Here is a 27730-nt window from a genome sequence, read left to right on the forward strand (position 1 = left end):
GGCACTTCTTCGAAGAAGAGTAGAGAAATTATCCCAGAGTCCCGGCCAATATTTATCCCACAACCAACATAACAAAATCAGATTATCTGGTCATTATCACATTGCTGTTTGTGGGAGCTTGCTGTGCGCTGCATCATTTCCCACATTACAACAGTGACTCCACTTCAAAAGTACTTCATTGACTGTAAAGCGCTTTGAGACGTCTGCTGGTCGTGAATGGCGCTATATAAATGTAAGTTTTTCTTTACTTAGGCTGCTCTCTTCCTTTTTGAAGCAGCTTTGCAAAAAATTTTTTTTTAAATAATTTAAAAAAGCTTATTTAAAGACAAATTTTCTGCAGTTTCAGAGACAGCCTTTGTCACTGCAATAATTTCTTAAATGTTTAAAAATTAAATCAAAACATAGAAACATAGAAGATAGGAGCAGGAGTAGGCCATTCGGCCCCTCGAGCCTGCTCCGCCATTTAATGAGATCATGGCTGATCATCCAAATTCAGTACCCGGTCCCTGCTTTCTCCCCATATCCCTTGATCCCTTTAGCCTGAAGAAATATATCTAACTCCTTCTTGAATATATTTAATGAACTGATGTTCCCGATGGTCGGGGAATCCAGAACCAGGGGTCATAGTCTAAGGATAAGGGGGAAGCCATTTAGGACAGAGATGAGGAGGAATTTCTTCACCCAGAGAGTGGTGAACCTGTGGAATTCTCTACCACAGAGGGCGGTGGAGGCCAATTCATTAAATATATTCAAGAAAGAGTTGGATATATTTCTTGAGGCTAAAGGGATCAAGGGATATGGGGAGAAGGCAGGGACAGGGTACTGAATCTGGATGATCAGCCATGATCGCATTGAACGGCAGAGCAGGTTCGAAGGGCCGAATGGCCGACTCCTGCTCCTATCTTCGATGTTTCTATGTTTTGATTTAATTTTTAAACATTTAAGAAATTATTGCAGTGACAAAGGCTGTCTCTGAAACTGCAGGAAATTTGTCTTTAAATGAGCTTATTTTAAAATTAATATTTAAAACATTTTTTTTTGCAAAACTGCTGTGGCTCTGCCCCTTTGCCAGGCCCGCTGCCTGCGGCCCCTCTCCCAGATTCCAGCCCCAGCTCTGTGCTGACTGAGCTGCTCTCACCTGGGGACAGCGCGTCACAATCGGCCCCAGCGCACCTGAGCTGGAGAGGAGGACCCGCCCCCTTGCCGCGCCGCCATTGGTTGGCGGACCCGGGCCCGCCCTCTTCCTACTGGTCAGAACTCCCGTCAGTCACAGGCCGGGTCGGGCCTCCATCCACCTGATTGGGCCGCTTCCTGTGATGACGTCACAATCGGGCCTCAGCCTCAGCGCCGGGGAGGAAGGCCCCGTCCCCTTGCCGCGCCGCCATTGGTTGGAGGACCAGGCCGCCCAGTTGAGTCCTCCCACCTGATCCCTCTTCCTATTGGTCCGCGCTCCCGTCAGTCAGAATCACATTGCTCCGGCTCACTCCGCTACACCGCGTGGCTCAATCCGCTCCGTTCGGCTTCCGTGGAAGTCCCGCCCGCCCGACTCTCAGGTTTGGTTTTTCTCGTATTTTACTTTATAATCTCGCTCTCCGCTCCCCCCTCACCTCGATTTAAATCGATTCCCCAACACTTTACTTTACCCCGGCCGCTGATTCCGCCTCTTCCCCGGGCCCGGCCTTCCGTCTTCTGCTGGCAGGCCCTGGTCCCGCCCCTTCCTGCACCTCATTGGCTGACACCGCTGTCAATCGACACCACGAGGGGGAAGGGAGTGTGATTGACAGGTGACGATTGATAGCGCATGCCCGCGCTGTGATTGGTGCAGGGGAAGGCAAGTGGGCGTGTCCGAGCCCACGTGGGGGAGTCAAAGGCTGGCTGGAGCGCATGCGCAGCCCGCCTCGCACCGTTGGGAAGCTTTTTAAAAAGGTTTTTCCCGAAACAAATTGAAATCACTCATTAATTCCCCCAACCTCCTCCCCTCTAAAGTGCGATTATTATTATTCTTGGTTTTTCCTCATTTGTGTGGGGTGTCTTTTTTTTACCTTGCGGTGGCGTGCGCCGATCCAACCGACCCCTGGGCGTTGCGTGCTGGCGTCAGCGCGTAATCGGAGGGGGGGTTGATTGACGGGCGCCTCGCGTCAATCAGAAGCGCGGAAAACGCTGGGAGGACCGGGCGGGCTGACGGTCCTCCCAACCAATGGCGGCGCGGGAGGGAGGGAGTGGGGCGGAACCTCGGTGGGCTGCAGGCCGTTTTCCTGCTTTCATTGTCTGCAGGAGCTGTTAAAGGGAAGGGGAGGAGGGGGTGGAAATAAAACCCAGCTTGTGAGTGTTTATTCCTTTGCATTACCTTTGTTGCAAGACTATTCATCAACTGCATTCATTTAAAAATAAGTGAACCTTTTCTCTTTTTGACTTTTATCCAGAACAAAGAGCCCTGGTGCTGTGAACATTTTGGTGGGCACCCACTTTTAAAGGGACAAAGACCAGCGTTCTTCCTCCTCTCTCTCTCTCGCGTGAGTATTTGTGGTGGGTGAGAGGGTGGGGGGGTGAGTCAAAGGGGACTGCGGCCCCTTTTCAACAAAAACAATTGCTTGGCCATGGAATGGGTGCCCCCCAGGTATTTAAAGGGGCAGTGCCTCTCTCTGTATCATGTAAGAGCAGGGAGGTTCTGCTTGAACTGTACAAAACGCCAGTTAGGCCACCGGCTAGAGTGCTGCGTGCAGTTCTGCTCGCCCCATTGCAGGAAAGATGTGACTGCTCGAGACAGGAGATTTACGAGGGTGTTGCCAGGACTAGAGAATTTCAGCTACAAGGAAAGATTGAATACATAGAAACATAGACGATAATCTACATCCTAGGGTACTTAAGGAAGTGGCCCTAGAATTAGTAGATGCATTGCTGGTCATCTTCCAAAATTCGATAGACTCTGGAACAGTACCCATGGATTGGCAGGTAGCTAATGTTACCCCACTGTTCAAAAAAGGTGGTAGAGAGAAAACGGGGAATTACAGACCGGTAAGCCTGACATCGGTAGTGGGGAAAATGCTAAAGTCCATTATAAAAGATGTAATAGCAGAGCACTTGGAAAACAGTGACCGGATCGGACAAAGTCAACATGGATTTACAAAAGGTAAATCGTGCTTGACTAATCTACTGGAATTTTTTGAGGATGTAACTGGTAAAATAGATAAGGGAGAACCAGTGGATGTGGTGTATTTGGACTTTCAAAAGGCTTTCGATAAGGTCCTGCATAAGAGATAGAAACATAGAAGATAGGAGCAGGAGTAGGCCATTTGGCCCCTCGAGACTGCTCTGCCATTCAGTGCAATCATGGCTGATCATCCAAGTTCAGTACTCGGTCCCTGCTTTCTCCCCATACCCCTTGATCTCTTTAGCCTTAAGAAATATATCCAGCTCCTTCTTGAATATATTTAATGAATTGGCCTCTACTGCCTTCTGTGGTACAGAATTCCACAGGTTCACCACTCTCTGGGTGAAGAAATTACTCCTCATCTCTGTCCTAAAAGGCCTACCCCTTATCCTTAGACTGTGACCCTTGGTTCTGGACTCACCGACCATCGGGAACATCCTTCCTGCGTCTAGTCTGTCTAGTCCTGCCAGAATTTTATAAGTTTCAATGAGATCCCCTCTCATTCTTCTAAACTCCAGCGAGTACAAGCCCAATCGACCCAATATGTCCTCGTACATCATTCCTGCCATCCCAGGTATCAGCCTGGTGAATCTTGGCTGGACTCCTTCCATGGCAAGAATATCCTTCCTCAGATATGGTGACTAAAACTGCACACAATACTTAAGATGTGGTCTCACCAAGGCCCTGCACAACTGCAGCAAGACATCCTTGCTCCTGTACTCAAACCCTCTCGCTATGAAGGCCAACATACCATTTGCCTTCTTAACCGCCTGCTGCACCTTCATGCTTACCTTCAGCGACTGGTGCACAACACCACCCAGGTCTCATTGCACTTCCCCTTCTCCCAATCTATTGCCGTTCAGATAATAATCTGCCTTCCTGTTTTTGCCACCAAAGTGGATAATTTCGCATTTATCCACAATATACTGCATCTGCCACTCATCTGTCCAATCACCCAACCTGTCAAAATCATACTGGAGTTTCTCGGCATCCTCCTCACAGCACACACGCCCACCCAGCTTTGTGTCGTCTGCAAATTTGGAGATATTACATCTAGTTCCCTTGTCTAGATCATTAATATATATTGTGAATAGCTGGGGCCCAAGGACCGATCCCTGCGGTACCCCACTAGTCACTGCCTGCCACTCGGAAAAAGACCCGTTTATTCCAACTCTTTGCTTTCTATCTGCCAACCAGTTCTCTATCCAATTCAATACCTTGCCCCCCAATCCCATGTGCCTTAACTTTACACGCTAATCTCTTATGTGGGACCTTATCGAAAGCCTTCTGAAAGTCCAAATACACCACATCCACTGGTTCGCCCTTACCTATTTTACTAGTTACATCCTCAAAAAATTCCAGTAGATTAGTCAAGCACGATTTACCTTTTGTAAATCCATGTTGACTTTGTCCGATCTTGTCACTTTTTTCCAAGTGCTCTGTTATTACATCTTTTATAATGGACTCTAGCATTTTCCCCACTACCGATGTCAGGCTTACCGGTCTGTAATTCCCCGTTTTCTCTCTACCACCTTTTTTGAATAATGGGGTTACATTAGCTACCCTCCAATCCATGGGTACTGTTCCAGATTCCATCGAAAACCCAGCAGCTTCTGCTCCATCTCCACTCCAGCTCAAACTGCTGCAACAAAAAGACCTACACAGGTGGCCAGGGACCGACTTCCGTCACCTGCAATAAAACTCTTCCCGACAGCAGCTGACTAATGGGGGCTGCAGCACCCACAATTCCCTGCGCCCCAGAAACCGCTCTATCCAACGCGCTGATTTCCCCGCTGAGAGTGCGCATGCTCCCCGGGGCCGCAGGCCATTCTGGGAGCCTGGCTCCTGTCCTTTCTCCCGAGTCGGACTCGGTGGAGCCAGCTGAAGAAACCGGGAAGCGGTGGCTCGGATGGGGTAGGCGCTGCACCCTGGGTTTCCTGGTGCCGGGGCTCTGGCCGCACGTCCACTGGGCCCGGTCGCTCTGATTCTGATTGAGGTTTTTGATGAGGTAACAGAGAGGGTTGATGAGGGCAATGCAGTTAACGTGGTGTACATGGAATTCCAAAAGGCATTCGACAGCGTGTAAAGTTAAGGCACATGGGATTGGGGGCATTGACTTGGATGGAGAACTGGTTGGCAGACAGAAAGCAAAGAGTTGGAGGAAACGGGTCTTTTTCTGAGTGGCAGGCAGTAACTAGTGGCGTACCGCAGGGATCGGTCCTTGGAACCTATATATATTATATATATTCACAATATATATTAATGATCTGGACTAGGAAACTAGATGTAATATCTCCAAGCTTGCAGACGACACAAAGCTGGGTGGGCGTGTGTACTGTGAGGAGGATGCCGAGAAACTCCAGGATGATTTGTACAGGTTGGGTGATTGGGCAGAAGCATGGCAGATGCAATATAACGTGGATAAATGCGAGGTTATCCACTTTGGTGTCAAAAACAGGAAGGCAGATTATTTTCTGAATGGCAATAGATTGGGAGAAGGGGAAGTGCAACGAGACCTGGGTGTCCTTGTGCACCAGTCGCTGAAGGTATGCATGCAGGTGCAGTAGGCGGTTCAGAAGTCAAGTAGTATGTTGGCCTTCGTAGCGAGAGGGTTTGAGTACAGGAACAAGGATGTCTTGCTGCAGTTGTACAGGGCCTTGGTGAGACCACATCTTGAGTATTGTGTGCAGTTTTGGTTGCCTTATCTGAGGAAGGATGTTCTTGCCATGGAAGGAGTGCAGTGAAGATTCACCAGGCTGATACCTGGGATGGCAGGAATGATGTATGAGGAGAGATTGGGTCGATTGCGCTTATACTCGCTGGAGTTTAGAAGAATGAGAGGGGATCTCATTGAAACTTATAAAATTCTAACAGGACTAGACAGACTAGATGCAGGAAGGATGTTCCCGATGGCGGGGGAGTCCAGAACCAGGGGTCACAGTCTAATGATAAGGGGTAGGCCATTTAGGACAGAGATGGAGCATGTAGAAAGTCCTACAAGAGAGGGGGCGGTACTGGACCTAATTCTAGGGAATGTGGCCGGCCAAGTGGAAAAAGTGCTAGTAGGTGAGCACTTTGGTGATAGTGACCATAATATGGTAAGATTTAAGGTGGTCATGGAAAAGGACAGGGATGGGCCGGAAATAAAGGTTCTAAATTGGAGGAAGGCCGATTTTAATAGGATAATGCAGGATCTGGCCAAAATGGACTCGGATCAGCTACTTGTAGGAAAATCCGCATCGGAGCAATGGGAGGCTTTCAGAAGGGAGATTGAGATCATACAATGGCAACATGTTCCCGTAAAGGTCAAGGGTGGTTCCAAAAACCACAGGGAACCTTGGATGTCAGGGGATATACGAGAATGGATTAGGAAAAAAAGGAGGGCTTTTGGTAGATACAAAAGGCTAAAGACAGAGGAAGCCCTAGAGGAGTACAAGAAGTGCAGGGGGATACTTAAAAAAGAAATTAGGAGATCAAGGAGGGGCCATGAAATAACACTGGCGAGCAAAATAAAGGAAAATCCTAAGATGTTTTATAAGTATATTAAGGGTAAGAGGATAACTAGGGAAAAAATAGGGCCCATTAGGGACAAAAGTGGCAATCTGTGTGTGGAGCCGGAAGATGTAGGAGGGGTTCTAAATGAATTTTTTGCATCTGTTTTCACTATGGAGAAGGACGATGTAGACATAGAAATAGGGCGGGGGGACTGTGATATGCTCGAACATATTAACATCGAGAGGGAGGAGGTATTGGCGGTTTTAGCTGGCCTAAAAATGGATAAATCCCCAGGCCTGGATGAAATGTATCCCAGGCTGCTATGTGAGGCAAAGGAAGAGATTGCGGGGGCTCTAACACATATATTCAGGACCTCTCTGGCCACAGGGGATGTGCCAGAGGACTGGAGAACCGCTAATGTAGTACCATTATTCAAGAAGGGTAGTAGGGAAAAACCAGGGAACTACAGGCCAGTGAGCCTAACATCAGTGGTAGGAAAATTATTGGGAAAAAATTCTGAGGGACAAAATTTGTCTCCACTTGGAGAGGCAAGGATTAGTCAGGGATAGTCAACATGGCTTTGTCAAGGGAAGATCATGTCTGACTAATTTGATTGAATTTTTTGAGGGGGTGACTAGGTGTGTGGATGAGGGTAACGCAGTGGATGTGGTATACATGGATTTCAGTAAGGCCTTCGATAAAGTCCCGCACAGGAGACTGGTCAAGAAGGTAAGAGCCCATGGAATCCAGGGTGCCTTGGCACATTGGATACAAAACTGGCTTAGTGGCAGAGGGTGATGGTCGAAGGTTGTTTTTGTGACTGGAAGCCTGTGGCCAGTGGGGTACCACAGGGATCGGTGCTGGGTCCCTTGCTGTTTGTGGTCTACATTAATGACTTGGATATGAATGTAAAAGGTATGATCAGTAAGTTCGCGGATGATACAAAAATTGGTAGGGTGGTAAATAGCGAGGAGGGTAGCCTCAGTCTGCAGGACGATATAGATGGGTTGGTCAGATGGGTGGAACAGTGGCAAATGGAATTTAACCCGGAAAAGTGCGAGGTGATGCACTTTGGGGGGACTAACAAGGCAAGGGAATACACAATGAATGGTAAGGCCCTAGGCAAGATGGAGGGTCAGAGGGATCTGGGTGTGCAAGTACACAGATCCCTGAAGGCAGCGGAACAGGTGGATAAGGTGGTAAAAAAGGCATATGGGATACTTGCCTTCATTAGCCGAGGCATTGAATATAAGAGCAAGGAGGTTATGATGGAGCTGTATAAAACACTGGTTAGGCCACAGCTGGAATACTGTGTGCAGTTCTGGTCGCCACACTACAGGAAGGATGTGATCGCGTTAGAGAGGGTGCAGAGGAGGTTCACCAGGATGTTACCAGTGCTGGAGCGCTTCAGCTATGAAGAGAGACTGGACAGGCTGGGGTTGTTTTCCTTGGAGCAGAGGAGGCTGAGGGGGGACATGATTGAGGTGTACAAAATTATGAGGGGCATAGATAGGGTAGATAGAAAGGAACTTTTCCCTTAGTAGAGGGGTCAATAACTAGGGGGCATAGATTCAAGGTAAAGGGCGGGAGGTTTAGAGGGGATTTGAGAAAGAACTTTTTCACCCAGAGGGTGGTTGGAGTCTGGAACTCACTGCCTGAAAGGGTTGTGGAGGCAGGAACCCTCACAACATTCAAGAAGCATTTAGATGAGCACTTGAAATGCCATAACATACAAGGCTACGGGCCAAATGCTGGAATATGGGATTAGATTAGACAGGGCTTGATGGCCGGCGCGGACACGATGGGCCGAAGGGCCTCTTTCTGTGCTGTATAACTCTATGGCTCTATGACTCTATGAGGAGGAATTTCTTCACCCAGAGAGTGGTGAACCTGTGGAATTCTCTACCACAGAAGGCAGTAGAAGCCAATTCATTAAATATATTCAAGAAGGAGTTGGATATATTTCTTAACGCTAAAGGGATCAAGGGATATGGGGAGAAGGCAGGGACAGGGTACTGAATTTGGATGATCAGCCATGATCTCGTTGAATGGCGGAGCAGGCTCGAGGGGCCGAATGGCCTACTCCTGCTCCTATCTTCTATGTTTCTGTGTGTCCCCAGGTATTTAAAGGGGCAGTGTCTCTCTCTTTCTGTATCATGTAAGAGCAGGGAGGTTCTGCTTGAACTGTACAAAAACACCAGTTAGGCCACCGCGTGCAGTTCTGATCGTCCCAATTGCAGGAAAGATGTGACTGCTCGAGACGGGAGATTTACGAGGACGTTGCCAGGACTAGAGAATTTCAGCTGCAAGGAAAGATTGAATGCATAGATTATTTATATATATTGTGAATAGCTGGGGTCATAATCATAATCAACTTTTATTGTCATTGTTAGTGCACAAGTGCAGTACAACGAAATGTAGGCTTGCGGCTCCCGAGAGTGTACATTTACATTAAGACATTTAAACATTCACCATACATTTGGCTTGTAATACATTAACATAAACATAACCATAATAAAGTGCATTGGCAGATGTGCAGGCTTTAGCGTTTATTTGTGGAGTTCAATAGGGTGACAGCCCTGGGAAAGAAGCTGTTCCTAAATCTGGTCGTTCGGGTGCGAATGCATCTGTAGCGTCTCCCAGATGGCAGGAGGGCGAACAGACTGTGGCTGGGGTGGGTAGGGTCTTTGATGATGGACCGTGACCTCCGTAAACAGCGTTTCTGGTATATGTGCTCTATGGTCGGTAGCCGGGTGCCGGTAATGCGTTGGGCAGTTTTGACTACCCGCTGCAGGGCTTTCCGGTCATAGTAGCTACAGCTGCCATACCATACAGTTCGTCAGGATGCTCTCTATTGTGCAGCGGTAAAAGTTAGAGAGGATCAGGGGTGACAGGTTACATCCCTTCAGCCTCCTTAGGAAATATAGGCGCTGCTGGGCCTTCTTCACCAGAGAGGAGGTATTGAGGGACCAGGAGAGGTCTTCCGTGATGTGGACTCCTCGGAACTTAAAGCTGTCCACCCTTTCCACCACAGCCCCATTGATGTGGATGAGGGTGTGACTTCCGCCTTTGGACTTCCTGAAGTCCACAATGATTTCTTTGGTTTTCTTGATGTTAAGGGCCAGGTTGTTATCGGCGCACCACTTCACGAGATGCTGGACCTCCTCCCTGTAGGCTGACTCATCGTTGTTGGTGATCTGGCCTACTACCGTGGTGTCATCCGCAAACTTGATGATGGTGTTGGAACCATGAACAGCCACACAGTCGTGGGTGAAGAGGGAGTAGAGGAGGGGGCTCAGCACACATCCTTGTGGGGCCCCCGTGTTCAGGGTCAGGGGGGTGGAGGTGTGGTTACCTAATTTGACAGACTTGGGTCTGTTTGTTAGGAAGTCCAGGGTCCAGTTGCAGAGGGAAGTGTTCAGGCCAAGAGTTTGGAGTTTGGTGGCCAGCTTGTTGGGGACGATAGTGTTGAATGCTGAGCTGTAGTCTATGAACAGCATTCTGATGTAGGTCTCTTTACCATCTACCGATCTCTTTACCGATCCCTGCGGTACCCCACTAGTCACTGCCTGCCACTCGGAAAAAGAGCCGTTTATTCCAACTCTTTGCTTCCTGTCTGCCAACCAGTTCTCTATCCAAGTCAATACCTTGCCCCCAATCCCATGTGCCTTAACTTTACACGCTAATCTCTAATGCGGGACCTTATCGAAAGCCTTCTGACAGTCCAAATACACCACATCCACTGGTTCTCCCTTATCTATTCTACCAGTTACATCCTCACAAAATTCCAGTAGATTAGTCAAGCACGATTTACCTTTTGTAAATCCATGTTGACTTTGTCCGATCCTGTCACTGTTTTCCAAGTGCTCTGCTATTACATCTTTTATAATGGACTCTAGCATTTTCCCCACTACCGATGTCAGGCTTACCGGCCTATAATTTCCCGTTTTCTCTCTACCACCTTTTTTGAATAGTGGAGTAACATTAGCTACCCTCCAATCCATGGGAACTGTTCCAGAGTCTATCGAATTTTGGAAGATGACCAGCAATTCTGTCCCTCTAGTGCTACTTGTCTCTCCCAGTCCTCTCTTCACCTTGTTTCTCCTCTCTAATGTTTCATCCTGGTGCCCATCCCCCTGTCAAATTAATTTAAACCCTCCCCCACAGCACTAGTTAACCGTCCCATGAGGACATTGGTCCCAGCTCTGTTGAGGTGCAACCCGTCCACCTTGGACAGGTCCCTCCTGCCCCAGAACTGGTCCCTCCTGCCCCAGGAATCTGAAGTCCTGCAATATTTCTCTTTCAGGTACTTATCCAATTCCCTTTTGAAAGCGGTGATTGAATCTGCCTCCACCACCCTCTCAGGCAGTGCATTCCAGATCCTAACCACTCGCTGCATAAAGAAGTTTTTCCTCATGTCGCCTTTGGTCCTTTTGTCAATCACCTTAAATCTGTGTCCTCTGGTTCTTGACCCCTCTGCCAATTGGAAGAGTTTCTCTCTATCTACTCTGTCCAGACCCCTCTTGATTTTGAACACCTCGATCAAATCTCCTCTCAATCTTCTCTGCTCCAAGGAGAACAACCCCAGCTTCTCCAGTCTATCAATGTAACTGAAGTCCCTCATCCCTGGAATCATTCCCGTAAATCTTTTCTGCACCCTCTCTAAGGCCTTCACATCCTTCCTAAAGTGCGGTGCCCAGGATTGGACACAATACTCCAGTTGAGGCCGAACCAGTGTTTTATACAGTTTCATCATAATTTCACACTTTTGTACTCTATACCTCTATTCATGAAGCCCAGGTTCCCGTAAGCTTTTTTAACTGCTTTCTCAACCTGCCCTGCCACCTTCAATGATTTGTGCACATATACCCCCAGGTCTCTCTGTTCACGCACCCACTTTAGGATTGTACCCTTTAGTTTAGATTTCCTCTCCTCATTCTTTCTACCAAAATGTATCACTTCGCACTTTTCTGCATTAAATTTAATCTGTCACGTGTCCGCCCATTCCACCAGCCTGTCTATGTCCATTTGAAGTCTATCACTATCTTCCTCACTGTTCACTATACTTCCAAGTTCTGTGTCATCTGCAAATTTTGAAATTGTGCCTTGTACACCCACATCCAAGTCATTAATATATATCAAGAAAAGCAGTGGTCCTAGAACCGACCCCTGGGGAACACCACTGTAACTTCCTCCAGTCCGAAAAACAACCGTTCACCACTACTCACTGTTTCCTGTCACTTAGCCAATTCCCTATCCATGCAGCCACTGTCCCTTTTACTCCATGGGCTTCAACTTTGCTGGTAAGCCTATTATGTGGCACTTTGTCGAATGCCTTGGCAATCTATGCACACCACGTCAACCGCATTGCCCTCATCAACCCTCTCTGTTACTTCATCAAAAAACTCCATCAAGTTGGTTAAACACAATTTGCCTTTAACAAATCCATGCTGGCTTTCCTTAATTAATCCGCACTTGTCCAAGTCACTGTTAATTTTGTCCCTGATTATTGTTTCTAAAAGTTTCCCCACTACCGAGGTTAAACTGACTGGCCTGTAGTTGCTGGGTTTGAACAAGGGTGTAACATTTGCAATTCTCCAGTCCTCTGGCACCACCCCCGTATCGAAGGAGGATTTTAATGCAAGGAATCTTGCGAATAAGGTGGATGAACTGAAGGTGTTGATGAACACATGGGAGTATGATATTGTTGCTATTACGGAGACATGGTTGAGGGAGGGGCAAGACTGGCAGCTCAATATTCCGGGGTATAGAATCTTCAGGCGAGACAGAGGCCGGGGGCTAAAAGGAGGGGGTGCTGCAATATTAATTAAGGAGTCAATTACTGCTGTAAGGAGGGATGATATATTAACAGGTTCCTCTAATGAGGCCATATGGGTAGAACTTAAAAACAAAAAGGGGGCAAGCACTTTGCTGGGAGTGTACTATAGGCCCCCAAACAGTCAGGGGGAGATAGAGGAACAGATATGTAGGCAAATCTCAGAGAAGTGTGCAAATAATAGGGTAATAATAGTGGGGGATTTCAACTTCCCCAATATTAACTGGGATAGTCAGAGTGTGAAAGGCTTAGAGGGTGCAGAATTCTTAAAGTGCATCCAGGAGAGCTTTTTGAGCCAGCATGTAGAAAGTCCTACAAGAGGGGGTGGTACTGGACCTAATTCTAGGGAATGTAGCCGGGCAAGTGGTAGAAGTGTTAGTAGGTGAGCACTTTGGTGACAGTGACCATAATTCGGTGAGATTTAAGGTAGTCATGGAAAAGGACAGGGATTGACCGGAAATAAAGGTTCTAAATTGGGGGAAGGCCGATTTTAATATGATAAGGCAGGATCTGGCCAAAGTGGACTGGGATCAGCTACTTGTAGGAAAATCCACATCGGGGCAATGGGAGCCCTTCAGAAAGGAAATTGAGAGAGTACAATGGCAACATGTTCCCGTAAAGGTCAAGGCTGGGACCAACAAGCCCAGGGAACCTTGGATGTCAAGGGATATACGAGAATGGATTAGGGAAAAAAAAGGGGGGCTTTTGGCAGATACAAAGGACTAAAGACAGAGGAAGCCCTAGAGGAGTGTAAAAAGTGCAGGGGGATACTTAAAAAAAGAAATTAGGAGAGCGAGGAGAGACCATGAAATAACACTGGCGAGCAAAATAAAGGAAAATCCTAAGGTGTTTTATAAGTATATTAAGGGCAAGAGGATAACTAGGGAAAGAGTAGGGCCCATTAGGGACCAAAGTGGCAATCTGTGTGTGGAGCCAGAAGATGTAGGTGGGGTTTTAAATGAATTTTTTGCATCTGTGTTCACTATGGAGAAGGACGAAGTAGACATAGAAATCGGGCAGGGGGACTGTGATATACTTGAACATATTAGCATCGAGAGGGAGGAGGTACTAGCGGTTTTAGCAGGCTTAAAAGTGGATAAATCCCCAGGCCCGGACGAGATATATCCCAGGCTGCTGTGTGAGGCAAAGGAGGAGATTGCAGGGGCTCTGACACAAATTTTCAGAACCTCTCTGGCCACAGGGGATGTGCTAGAGGACTGGAGAACAGCTAACGTGGTACCATCATTCAAGAAGGGTAGTAGGGATAAACCAGGGAATTACAGGCCAGTGAGCCTAACATCAGTGGTAGGGAAATTATTGGAAAAAATTCTGAGGGACAGAATTAGTCTCCACTTGGAGAGGCAAGGATTAATTAGGGATAGGCAGCATGGCTTTGTCAAGGGAAGATCATGTCTGACCAATTTGATTGAATTTTTCGAGGGGGTGACTAGGTGTGTGGATGAGGGTAGTGCAGTGGATGTGCTATACATGGATTTCAGTAAGGCTTTCGATAAAGTCCTGCATAGGAGACTGGTCAAGAAGGTAAGAGCCCATGGGATCCAGGGTGCCTTGGCACATTGGATCCAAAACTGGCTTAGTGGCAGAAGGCAGAGGGTGATGGTCGATGGTTTTTGTGACTGGAAGCCTGTGTCCAGTGGGGTACCGCAGGGATCGGTGCTGGGTCCCTTGCTGTTTGTGGTCTACATTAATGATTTGGATGTGAATGTAAAGGGTATGATCAGTAAGGTCGCAGATGACACGAAAATTGGTGGGGTGGTACATAGTGAGGAGGTAGCCTCAGTCTGCAGGACGATATAGATGGCTTGGTCAGATGGGCGGAACAGTGGCAAATGGAATTTAACCCTGAAAAGTGTGAGGTGATGCATTTTGGAGGGACTAACAAGGCAAGGGAATACACAATGAATGGTAAGACCCTAGGAAAGACAGAGGATCAGAGGGACCTTGGTGTGCATGTACATAGATCCCTGAAGGCAGCAGAACAGGTGGATAAGGTGGTTAAAAAGGCATATGGGATACTTGCCTTCATTAGCCGAGGCATAGAATATAAGAGCAGAGTGGTTATGATGGAGTTGTACAAAACACTAGTTAGGCCACAGCTGGAATACTGTGTGCAGTTCTGGTCGCCACACTATAGGAAGGATGTGATTGCATTGGAGAGGGTGCAGAGGAGATTCACCAGGATGTTACCTGGGCTGGAGCGCTTCAGCTATGAAGAGAGACTGGACAGGCTGGGGTTGTTTTCTTTAGAGTAGAGAAGGCTGAGGGGGGACCTGATTGAGGTGTACAAAATTATGAGGGGCATAGATAGGGTAGATAGAAAGGAACTTTTCCCCTTAGTAGAGGGGTCAATAACCAGGGGGCATAGTTTCAAGGTAAGGGGCAGGAGGTTTAGAGGGGATTTGAGGAAAAGCTTTTTCACCCAGAGGGTGGTTGGAATCTGGAACTCACTGCCTGAAAGGGTGGTAGAGGCAGGAACCCTCACAACATTCAAGAAGCATTTAGATGAGCACTTGAAACGCCATAGCATACAAGGCTACGGACCAAGTGCTGGAAAATGGGATTAGAATAGACAGGGCTTGATGGCCGGCGCGGACACGATGGGCCGAAGGGCCCCTTTCTGTGCTGTATAAATCTATGACTCTATGGTAGCCCTCTTGCCTCTGAGGCATAAGGTTGTGGGTTCAAGTCCCACTCCAGAGAATTGAGCGCAAAAATCCAGGCTGACACTCCAGTGCAGTACTGAGGCACTGTCAGAGGTGGCGTCTTTCGGATGAGACATTAAACTGAGCCCCTGGCTGCTCTCTCAGGTGGATGTAAAAGAGCCCATGACACTATTTTGAGAAAGAAAGACTTGCATTTATATAGTGCTTTCATGACCAGCAGACGTCTTGAAGTGCTTTACAGCCAATGAAGTACTTTTGAGGTGTAGTCACTGTTGTAATGTGGGAAAGAGCAGGGGAAATATCCCCAGTGTCCTAGCCAATGTTTATCCCTCAATCAATGTAACAAAAGGATAATAGCAAAATACTGCGGATGCTGGAAATCTGAAATAACAACAGGAAATGCTGGAAACACTCAGCAGGCCAGGCAACATCCGTAGAGAGAGAAACAGAGTTAACAAAAAGATAGATTATCTGGTCAATATCACATTGCTGTTTGTGGGAGCTTGCTGTGTGCTAATTGACTTCTGTGTTTCCTACATTACAACAGTGACTACACTTCAAACAGTACTTCATTGGCTGTAAAGTGCTTTGGGACGTCCGGTGGTGGTGAAGGCGCTATAGAAATGCAAGTGTTTCTTTCTTCACTGGTCTCACCAGCGACCTCTTCTGGCTGATGGTTGATTGACAGCCGAGAGTCCGCGCATGCGCACAGGGAGCGGCGGTTTGGACCTAGTCCGGCGCAGCGACCCCCTCCCGGTCACCAAGGGCAACAACTGCGCATGCCCAGAGGAGACCAACCCCCCTCCCCCACACGGAGCTGCGCCTGCGCGGTCGGATCCTGCCAGAGGGAGTCGGTGCGGGCCATTCCGGGGAAAGGCCTTGGTGTCGGTTCCAGAGTCGCGATCGGTGACGCAAAGTGAGTTTTCTCCACTCCGATTGGGTGGAGAATCGCGCGGGGTGGAGGGGGAGGGGTGGATCGGGAGAGAACAAAGAGAAATAGAAAAACCTGAGAGTCCACGAGGCCCCGGACCGAGCGGCGTCAGTTGGACGGAGCACGTGATCTCCTCGGGGACACGTGACCGAGCCCAGGGCCTGATGGGAGCTTCTGACCAATAGGGAGCTAGCGGGGCGGGGCTGGAGGAGCTAGCTGGCGGCGGGTCCTCCAGCCAATCGGGGAGCCTGAGGGGCGGGACTAGCGCCGGCTGATTGTCTGATCCGCAGGGCAGCGAGTTTCTCCAGTCCCTTGTTCAGGGCCCGGGGCCAGGGGAGGCTGTGGGCCTTTATTCCCCTCATTGGACACAAGGCTCTTCGGCTCACAACACACTGGCTCAGGTTTTAATAGAGACTTTTTAAATTCATCAATAAAAGCAGATAAACCCCGTGCTTCTGTAGATCAAACTTTCTAATATTTTATAGAATCATAGAATGGTTACAGCACAGAAGGAGGCCATTCAGCCCGTCGAGCCCGTGCCGGCTCTCTGCAAGACCACTTCAGCGAGTCCCACTCCCCGCCCTTTCCCCGTAACCCTGCACATTTCTTTACTTCAGGCACTTATCCAATTCCCTTTTGAAAGCGGTGATTGAATCTGCCTCCACCACCCTTTCAGGCAGTGCATTCCAGATCCTAACCACTCGCTGAGTAAAAAAGTTTTTCCTCATGTCGCCTTTGGTTCTTCTGCCAATCACCTTAAATCTGTGTCCTCTGGTTCGCGACCCTTCCACCAATGTGAACAGTTTCTCTCTATCTACTCTGTCCAGAACCCTCATCATTTTGAACACCTCCATCAAATCTCATCTCAACCTTCTCTACACTAAGGAGAACAACCCCAGCTTCTCGAGTCTCTCCACATAACTGAAGTCCCTCATCCCTGGAACCATTCTTGTAAATCTTTTCTGCACCCTCTCTAAAGCCTTCACATCCTTCCTAAAGGGCGGTGCCCAGAATTGGACACAATACTCCAGTTGGGGCCGAACCAGTGTTTTATAAAGGTTCATCATAACCTCCTTGTTTTTGGACTCTATACCTCTATTTATAAAGCCCAGGTTCCCGTAAGCTTTTTTAACCGCTTTCTCAACCTGCCCTGCCACCTTCAACGATTTGTGCACACATACCCCCCGGTCTCTCTGTTCATGCACCCACTTTAGGATTGTACCCTTTAGTTTATATTGCCTCTCCTCATTCTTCCTACCAAAATATATCAGTTCGCACTTTTCTGCATTAAATTTCATCTCCCACGTGTCCGCCCATTCCACCAGCCTGTCTATGTCCCCTTGAAGTCTATCACTAACCTCCTCACTGTTCACTATACTTCCAAGTTTTGTGTCATCTGCATATTTTGAAACTGTGCCCTGTACACCCAAGTCAAAGTCATTAATATATATCAAGAAAAGCAGTGATCCTAGTACCGACCCCTGGGGAACACCACTGTATACCTTCCTCCAGTCTGAAAAACAACTGTTCACCACTACTCTCTGTTTCCTGTCACTTTGCCAATTTTGTATCCATGCTGCCACTGTCCCTATTATTCCATGGGTATCAACTTTGCTGGTAAGCCTAGTATGTGGCTCTTTGTCGAACGCCTTTTGGAAATCCATGTACACCAAGTTAACCGCATTGCCCTCATCAACCCTCTCTGTTACCTCATCAAAAAACTCAATCAGAATCAGAGCGGCCGGGCCCAGCGGACGTGCGGCCAGGGCCCAGGCACCAGGAAACCCAGGGTGCAGCGCCTCCCCCATCCGAGCCGCCGCTTCCCGGTTTCTTCAGCCGGTTCCACCAAGTCCGACTCGGGGCAAAGGACAGGAGCCAGGCTCCCAGAATGGCCCGTGGCCCCGGAGAGCATATGCACTCTCAGCGGGGAAATCAGCGCGTTGGATAGAGCGGTTTCTGGGGCGCGGTGATTGTGGGTGCTGCGGCCACCATTAGTCAACAGCTGTGGGGAAGAGTTTTATTGCAGGTGATGGAAGGTAGGTCCCTGGCCCCCTGTGTAGGTCTTTTTGTTGCTTCAGTTTGAGCTGGAGTGGAGATGGAGGAGAAGCTGCTGGGTTTAATCCCCAGTACTTCTGAGCCCAGGGGGACCCAACAGTTTCCAATGTGTGACAGTCAAGGGTGGTGGATTCTGGGGGAGATTAGGTTGTTACACAGACACTGTCCCTACAATGTAAAAAAGTATTGTTTTAGGAATAAGTATTTCTGTAGAGGCTTTTAATCCATTTTACATATACAGGTTTGTTTTAATTCATTCTTGGGATGTGGGCGTCGCTCGCAAGACCAGAATATGTTGCCAATCCCCATTTTCCCGTTGAGAAGGTGATGGTGGGCCGCCTTCTTGAACCGCTGCAGTCCGTGTGGTGAAGGTACTCCCACAATGCTGTTGTGTAAGGAGTTCCAGGATTTTCACCCAGTGATGATGTAGCAACGGCGATATATGTCCAAGTCAGGATGGTGTGTGACTGGGAGAACTTGGAGGTGATGGTGTTCCCATGCACCTTCTGCCCTTGTCCTTCTAGGTGCTGGAGGTTGTGGGTTTTGGAGGTTCTGTCAAAGTTCTGGTCGAGTTGCAGATGTATAAAGTCCGTCTCCTTCACCCCCTCCCACTCCCACCTCTCTCTCTCTCTCTCCTCCCCTCCCATAGAGGCCAGAGGCCCAGACCAGGTGGCAGATTCCCTTCACCAAGGGACATTAGTGAACCAGTGGGATTTTATGACAATCCGGCAGCTTTCATGGTCACTTTTTTCTAGTGCCGGCCCCACAAATGACCAGATTCATGGAGCTCAATTTCACAACCTGCCTCTTTAGTGGGTTCTCTCTCACGCTCCCTGTTTTAAATTCATTTTACAGGGTATTAGAAGGGGAGGATTTGCAGACAGGAAACTCAAACCAAACATCACGTCAAGATCTGACACTCACTCGATTCATCAGGAACTGAATATCATCGGCCTTTGAATATGGAAGCAAAAAGCACCGTTCACATCGGGGAGAGGCCGTTCACCTGCTCCGAGTGTGGGAAGGGATTCACTAATTCATCCCGCCTGCTGAGACACCAGCGAGTTCACACTGATGAGAGACCTTTTAACTGCTCGGACTGTGGGAATTGCTTTAAAAGTTCCGGGGCACTGATACACCATCAACGTGTTCACACTGGGGAGAGACCGTTCAGGTGCTCGCACTGCGGGACTGGGTTTGGGCAGTCATCTGACCTCACTGTACACCAGCGAGTTCACACTGGGGAGAGGCCGTTCACCTGCTCCGTGTGTGGGAAGGGATTCACTCGCTCATCCCACCTGCTGACACACCAGCGAGTTCACACTGGGGAGAGGCCATTCACCTGCTCCGTGTGTGGGAAGGGATTCGCTCGTTCATCCAACCTGCTGATACACCAGCGAGTTCACACTGATGAGAGACCTTTTAAATGCTCGGACTGTGGGAAGTGCTATAAAGTGTCCGGGGAACTGATACGCCATCAACGTGTTCACACTGATGAGAGACCGTTCAGGTGCTCTCACTGCGGGACTGGGTTCAGGCGATCATCTGACCTCACTGTACACCTGTGCACTCACACTGGGGAGAGGCCATTCACCTGCTCTCACTGCAGGACTGGGTTTAGGCAGTCATCTGAGCTCACTATACACCAGCGCACTCACACTGGGGAGCGGCCGTTCACCTGCTCCGTGTGTGGGAAGGGATTCACTCGCTCATCCCACCTGCTGACACACCAGCGCACTCACACTGGGGAGCGGCCGTTCACCTGCTCTGACTGTGGGAAGGGATTCACTGAGTCATACCACCTGCTGACACACCAGCGAGTTCACACTGGGGAGAGACCGTTCACCTGCCCTGAGTGTGGGAAGGGATTCACTCAGTCATCCCACCTGCTGAGACACCAGCGAGTTCACACTGGGGAGAGGCCGTTCACCTGCCCTGAGTGTGGGAAGGGATTCACTCAGTCATCCAACCTACTGACACACCAGCGAGTTCACAAGTGACTGCAGGGATTGGATTCTGTTGTTGCTGCTGTTAATCACATCCAGGACTGAACCATGTTCATTCTGACAGGTGGGGATTGTTTCTGCTGATGTTAATAAGTCCGGGAACTGGGCTGGAGTTTAATATTCTGGATAGATGTCAAATAAATCAGCTTTGTGTTAAACACATTGTTGCAGATTTTCTTCTTTCCCACCTCAGTGTTTAGCATCACCTGGCTGGAGCTCAGAAAGGACAATCTGGGGGAGGATCATACGGTGGGAACAGAACTCCAGCCTGGACACAGTCCTTCAGGGCCACACTGAGAGGGGCAAACGGCACTTTGGTCTTTCTCGTCTCTCTTCACTGACAGCAAAGTTGCCGTGCGGGTTAATCTCGAGGCGTGTGAGAAACGTGTCCCAGCCGCTCTCTGCCATGGTTTAGAGCTCTTAGACACGGAACTGGAGGCTCCTTTACGAATGTAGCCCAGTGCTTTTTATTTAATGGCCTTATTAACCTGTGTTGCTACTTTTAGTGATTTGTGTATCTGTATCCCTGGATCCCTCTGCTCCTCCAGCCCATTTAGACTATTAGGGGGAAATTCGGTGGCGCCCCCTTTGGGTCGCTAATGTCACTGGGGCTAATTTTAGCGCCCTGAAAAAGTTAGCGCCCCTGCGCATTAAATTCAGTGGTAGCGCCCCAGGCAGGAGGCGGGGTGGTACTGGAAGCGCTCCCTTCCCTCTTGAGGCGCTACCAGTGAATTTCACGTTGCTTCGTGTAACATCGCCATACCCGTCGGCACATAGCACCGCGTCACAGCAGACCGCCCTCCCTGATTAAAGGGGAGGGGCCTAGCACTGCGCACACCGGGGCCCTGCTGGGCCACTGGGGAACGGGGTGTTGGATCAAGAGGAGCGCCGGGCTGAGAGATCGTGGCCGGCACCCTGAAGAATAAAGGGGAAACATAGAAACATAGAAGATAGGAGCAGGAGTCGGCCATTCGGCCCTTTGAGCCTGCTCCGCCATTCAATGAGATCATGGCTGATCATCCAAATTCAGTACCCTGTTCCTGCCTTCTCCCCATATCCCTTGATCCCTTTAGCCTTAAGAAATATATCCAACTCTTTGAATATATTTAATGAACTGGCCTCCACCGCCCTCTGTGGCAGAGAATTCCACAGGTTCACCACTCTCTGGGTGAAGAAATTCCTCCTGATTTCAGTCCTACATGGCTTGCCCCTTATCCTTAGACTATGACCCCTGGTTCTGGACTCCCCGGCAATCATAAAAATCCTTCCTGCATCTACTCTGTCCAGACCTGACAGAATTTTATAGGTTTCGATGAGATCCCCTCTCATTCTTCTAAACTCCAGTGAGTATAATCCCAATCGACACAATCTCTCCTCATACGTCATTCCTGCCATCCCAGGTATCAGCCTGGTGAATCTTCGCTGCACTCCTTCCATGGCAAGAACGTACTTCCTCAGGTAAGGTGACCAAAACTGCACACAATACTGAAGGTGCGGTCTCACCAAGGCCCTGTACAACTGTAGCAAGACATCCTTATTCCTGTACTCAAACCCTCTTGCTACGAAGACCAACATACCATTTGCCTTCTTAACTGCCTGCTGCACCTGCATGCTTACCTTCAGCGACTGGTGCACAAGGACACCCAGGTCTCATTGCACTTCCCCTTCTCCCAATCTATTGCCATTCAAATAATAATCTGCCTTCCTGTTTTTGCCACCAAAGTGGATAACCTCACATTTATCCACATTATAGTGCATTTGCCATGTTTCTGCCCAATCACCCAATCTGTCCAAATCGTACTGGAGTTTCACGACATCCTCCTCACAGCTTACCCTCCCACTCAGCTTTGTGTCATCTGCAAATTTGGAGATATTACATCCAATTCCCCCGTCCAGATCATTAATACATATTGTGAACAGCTGGGGTCCTAGGACCGATCCTTGCAGTACCCCACTAGTCACTGCCTGCCACTCGGAAAACAACCCGTTTATTCCAACTCTTTGCTTTCTGTCCGCCAACCAGTTCTCTATCCAGGTCAATACCTTGCCCCCAATCCCATGTGCCTCAATTTTGCACGCTAATCTCTTATGTGGGACCTTATCAAAAGCCTTCTGAAAGTCCAAATACACCACATCCACTGGTTCTCCCTTATCTATTTTACCAGTTACATCCTCAAAAAGTTCCAGTAGATTAGTCAAGCACGATTTACCTTTTGTAAATCCATGTTGACTTTGTCCGATCCTGTCACTGCTTTCCAAGTGCTCTGCTATTACATCTTTTATAATAATAGATTCTAGCATTTTCCCCACTACCGATGTCAGGCTTACCGGTCTATAATTCCCTGCTTTTTCTCTACCACCTTTTTTGAATAGTGGGGTAACATTAGCTACCCTCCAACCCATGGGTACTGTTCCAGAGTCTATCGAGTTCTGGAAGATGACCAGCAATGCATCTACTATTTCTAGGTCCACTTCCTTAAGTACCCTGGGATGTAGATTATCAGGCCCTGGGGATTTATCTGCTTTCAGTCCCATCAATTTTCCTAACTCCATTTCCCTACAAATACTGATTTCTTTCAGTTCCACCCTTTCATCAGGCCCTATGTCCCCCGGCATCTCTGGGAGGTTATTTGTGTCCTCCTTTGTGAAGACAGAACCAAAGTATGAATTTAGTTGGTCTGCCATTTCTTTGTTTCCCATTATAAATTCCCCTGATTCTGACTGTAAGGGACCTGCGCTTGACTTCACCAATCTTTTTCTCTTCACATGTCTATTAAAGCTTTTACAGTCAGTTTTTATGTTCCCTGAAAGCTTACTCTCATATTCTATTTTCCCTTTCTTAATTAATCCCTTTGTCCTCCTTTGTTGAATCCTAAATTGCCCCCAATCCTCAGGATTATTGCTTTTTCTGGCCAATTTATATGTCGTCTCCTTGGATCTTATGCTATCCCTAATTTCCCTTGTTAGCCACGGTTGAGTCACCTTTTTTGTTTTATTTTTATGCCAAACTGGGATGAACAAATTCTGTAGCTCATCCATTTGGTCTTTGAATGTTTGCCATTGCCTATCCACCGTCAACCCTTTGAGTGCCATTCCCTAATCAATCCTACCCAACTCACTCCTCAGACCATCGTAGTTTCCTTTATTTAAATTGAGGACCCTAGTCTCTGAGTGAACTACTTCATTCTCTATCTTAATGAAGAATTCAATCATATTATGATCGCTCAGACCCAAGGGGCCTCGTACAAAATAAAAAGTTGCCGCCCGACACCTGCCCTTTAAGTGGCATCGCCATGGTTGCAGGAACGACCCCTGACCCTGTCAGACATATCGTCCAGCGATAGGTCAGAGGTCGCAACCCAAGGTTGCAGCCGGGGTGCTGCACATGGCGATGACGTCATTGCCGGCGGTGCAATGCCGCGGGGCTCTACCGGCTACCGCCACCGCTAACCTCCCGCTGAATATCACAGGAGGCACAAAGCAACCCAATTTCACCCCCTTGTCCAAGTAGTGAGTGGCCTCCTTATTCTTCCCACCAAAACACACCACCTCACACTGACCTATAGTGAAATTCATTAACACACCACCTCACACTGATCTACAGTGAAATTCATTTGCCAATTACATGCTCATTCTGAAATTTATTAATGTCTTCTTGCATTTTGTCTTCCTCAGTATTAACTCTACCTCCCAATTTGGTGTCATCGACAAACTTTGAAATTGTTCTTCTGATTCCCGAGTCCAAATCGTTTATGAACAACAGTGATCCCAGCACCGATCCCTGTGGAACTCCACTTCCCACCTTTTGCCAGTCTGAGTAGCTGCTCCCAACCCCATCTCTCTGTTTTCTGTTTTGTGACCAGCTTGCTATATCAATAAACAGTATGTAAGACCGACAAGATGACCAAGGTCAGGCCGTGTGGAGTGAAGGGCCCGGCAGCAGAATGGATGGAAAGCTGGCTACAAAACAGAAATCAGAGGGTTGGAGTTAAGGGAAGTTTGTTGCGCTCTTGCCATCCATTCTGCTGCCTGGCCCTTGACTCCACATGGCCTGACTGTGTTCATCTTGTGGACCGTACATACTGCAGACACAGTGCACCAGTGGTGGATATTGAGTCCTGTGGCAGGGGCGTCCCTGACAGGGTTACAGACCCTTCAGCCACTGGAGCAACATGGAGGCTCTTGTTCGGGGCTTGAGGCCCACCCTGGGTGTTTGTAAAGCGGATAATGTTGAGTGTTTTAATAATGGGGCTCGGGGCCTACCTGCAGTTTATTAATCTCCTGACCCCGCTTCCGCCGACCAGCAGCTCCGCCCGGCGACCGCGCGGGGCTTTCTTTGTAAAGTCGGTGAGGGACACGTGACCCAGGCCCAGGGCCTGATTGACGGGAGCTTCCGACCAATAAGGAGCGAGCGGGGCGGCGTTGGAGGAGCGAGCTGGCTGCGGGTCCTCCAACCAATCGGGGAGCCTGAGGGGCGGGACTTGCGCCGGCTGATTGTCTGATCCGCAGGGCAGCGAGTTCCTGCAGTCCCTTGTTCAGGGCCCGGGGCCAGGGGAGGCTGTGGGCCTTTATTCCCCTCATTGGACACAAGGCACTTTGGCTCACAACACACGGGCTCAGATTGCAATACAGACTTTTTAAATTCACGAATAAAAGCAGATAAACCTCGTGCTTCTGTGGCACAAACTTATTAATATTTGGGTGTAAAAGTGCAAGTATTTTCCCTCTGGGGAATTTGTTATTAGTTTCAGGAAACAACAACAACCACTTGTATTTATAAAGCGCCTTTAATGTAGTGAAACATCCCAAGGCTCTTCACAGGAGCGTTAGAAAACAAAATTTGACACCGAGCCACATAAAGCGATATTCGGGCAGATGACCAAAAGCTTGGTCAAAGAAGTAGGTTTTAAGGAGCATCTTAAAGGAGAGAGAGAGAGGTAGAGAGATGGAGAGGTTTAGGGAAGGAATTCCAGAGCTTAGGGCCCAGGCAGCTGAAGGCACGGCCACCAATGGTGGAGCGATTAAAATCGGGGATGCTCAAGAGGCCGGAATTAGAGGAGCGCAAATATCTCGGAAGGTTGTCGGGGCTGGAGGAGATTCCAGAGATAGGGAGGGGCGAGGCCACGGAGGGATTTGAAAACAAGGATGAGAATTTTAAGGATGAGACACTTGAGGAAAAGCAGGGAGTGGGGGAGGGTCAAGCCCTTATGGGACAGGGTCGCTAATTCTGTTCTGGGACAGTTACTGGGACAGACTGTATCTCCCCTCTCCTCCACACAGGGATTTGTGGGAGTTAAAGGGACAGTAATTCTCCTTGTTTTGCGAGATTATAATTAAAGGGACACTGCTCTGAGATGGCTGCGAACTTTTAGTTCCGCCAGCCTTTCTAAAACATCTTCCTTTTTTGAGGATCTGTGTGAACTCACTGGTGACTCAGCAGGTGGGATGAGCTCTGAAACATCTTTGCACAGTAAGATCATTTAAAGGGTCTCTCATCGGTTCTGGGGCAGGAGGGATCTGGTTAACAGTGATCACAATATCATTAGGTTTAAAGTAGTTATGGAAAGGGACAAAATAAAATCAACGGTGAAAATACCCAGCTGGAAGAGAGTCAATTTCAGTGATTTGAGAAGGGATCGAGCACAGTGTGGTAAACCACGTTCACTATCGTATCACTGTTAGTAGTTAGCACTGTTCACCACTGTTCGTTATAACTGTATCACTGACCACTATTGTATCACGGTACGAGGTCGCCTCTTGCCACACTGCTATACCTGGGATGACCACTGCCGACTCCGCCTTGGCTCCACCCACCAGGCCAGGTATAAAGGTGAGCGACTGGCTGGTATTCCTCCTGCTTGGATCGGATCACCCACGAGAGTGGGCTCTGTTATTTAGTCAATAAAAACCTTTAGTCACCTTCGTAACTCTTCGCCTTTTATTGGAGGAATTGATAGGTATATCAATTTTATTGACTAAATTTAATGATGTCCGACAATGAGTCACAACCGGCGGAGGAGCCACCAGCGCAGCTCCCAGGAGCACAGCCACACCAGCCAGCTTGGCTGCGAGCCCTCAGACCGCCGTACCTGGACCTGAACCCACGAGCAGCAAACTCAGCCGCAGACTTTAAACACTGGCTGGTCTGCTTCGAATCATACCTGAGAGAATCCAGCGTCCTTCAGGCATCCAAACTAAGTGTCCTGCAGGCACAACTGAGCCCGAGAGTATACACTCTCATCGAGGACATGACTACCTACGAGACTGCCATCAACCTGCTGAAACAGAAGTACCGGACCCCGGTAAACTACATGTACGCTAGGCACCTCCTAAGATCACGGCCGCAACAGCCAGGAGAATCAGTAGCCGAATTCTCACAGGCGCTATATGCACTCGCCAGGAACTGTGACTTTAAATCGGTGTCGGCAGCCGAAAATACTGAAGATAATATCCGCGACGCATTCCTGAAAGGCCTACGGTCCGAGTACTCACGGCAAAGACTGCTGGAAGCTAAAGACCTCAGCATGGAAAAAGCTGAAGCCCTCGCTATCTCCCTGGAAGTGGCCCACCAAGATCAGGAAGCATTCACCAGGTACTGCTCGCGACCCTGGGACTCGGGCCCGACCCCTACCACAGCACCCTTCCCAGCGCCGCCCCCGGGACCTACCTCTGCGTCGGCGTCCCGGACCCGACCGGCCCCGCCACCCCCGGCACCGGCCCCGACATCGGGCATCCGCGATCGGGCCGCCGGCTGTTTTTTTTGTGGCCAGGAGAAGCACCCGAGGTCGCGCTGCCCAGCCAAGAACTCCATATGCAAAACCTGCCTGAAGAAAGGCCACTTCTCCAAGGCCTGCAGGAGCGGATCCTCAGAGGCCAGCAGTGCCGCATGCGAACTATGGGGGCGGCCATCTTCGTTTAGGGCAACTGAGGCCAGCATCCCCACACATGAGTCATGGGGGCGGCCATCTTTGTTTAGGGCAACTGAGGCCAGCATCCCCACACATGAGTCATGGGGCGGCCATCTTTGATTAAGGCAACCGACCCCAATAGTGCCTCATGTGAGCTACGGGGGCAGCCATCTTCGCCGTCATTTTGCCCTACCTCGTGGGAGACGCCATTTTACTCACCACGCCCGACCGCCTCGCCCGCAGATGACAACGACTCGCTCAGCTACACACTAGCTTCCGTCACCCTGGACCAAGCCCGCCCGCACCATCTGTCCAAGTCAATGATGGACATCAAAGTGAACGGCCACGCCACGACCTGCCTGTTCGACAGCGGAAGCACAGAGAGCTTCATCCACCCAGACACGGTGAGCCACTACTCCCTCTCTGTCCTACCAACGCGCAGCCGAATCTCGATGTCATCGAGGTCCCACGCCACGGACATCAGCGGCTACTGTGTCGTGACCCTGTCGGTTAAGGGCACGGAGTATAAAAACTTTAAACTCCTCGTCCTCCCCCATCTCTGCGCTGCCGTCCTACTAGGGCTGGACTTCCAATCCCACCTCCAAAGCGTAACCCTAGCATACGGTGGACCCCTCCCCCCACTCACAGTCAACAACCAGCAAAC

General features: G+C 49.1%; 1 protein-coding gene across 1 annotated transcript; it reads left to right on the forward strand.

The window, feature by feature from the left end:
* The first annotated feature begins 1207 nt into the window (after positions 1-1207).
* LOC147082733 (uncharacterized) lies at positions 1208-20316 on the forward strand. The gene is made up of 3 exons (XM_085980349.1): positions 1208-1553; positions 2424-2513; positions 19008-20316. The coding sequence occupies exon 3, from the start codon at positions 19115-19117 to the stop codon at positions 20150-20152; it is 1038 nt and encodes a 345-aa protein (XP_085836475.1). The 5' UTR covers positions 1208-1553; positions 2424-2513; positions 19008-19114; the 3' UTR covers positions 20153-20316.
* The last annotated feature ends 7414 nt before the right edge of the window (positions 20317-27730 follow it).

Source organism: Somniosus microcephalus, unplaced genomic scaffold, assembly GCF_052327205.1.
Source record: "Somniosus microcephalus isolate GS21.2 unplaced genomic scaffold, FLI_Smic_1.0 scaffold119, whole genome shotgun sequence".
NCBI lineage: Eukaryota > Metazoa > Chordata > Chondrichthyes > Squaliformes > Somniosidae > Somniosus > Somniosus microcephalus.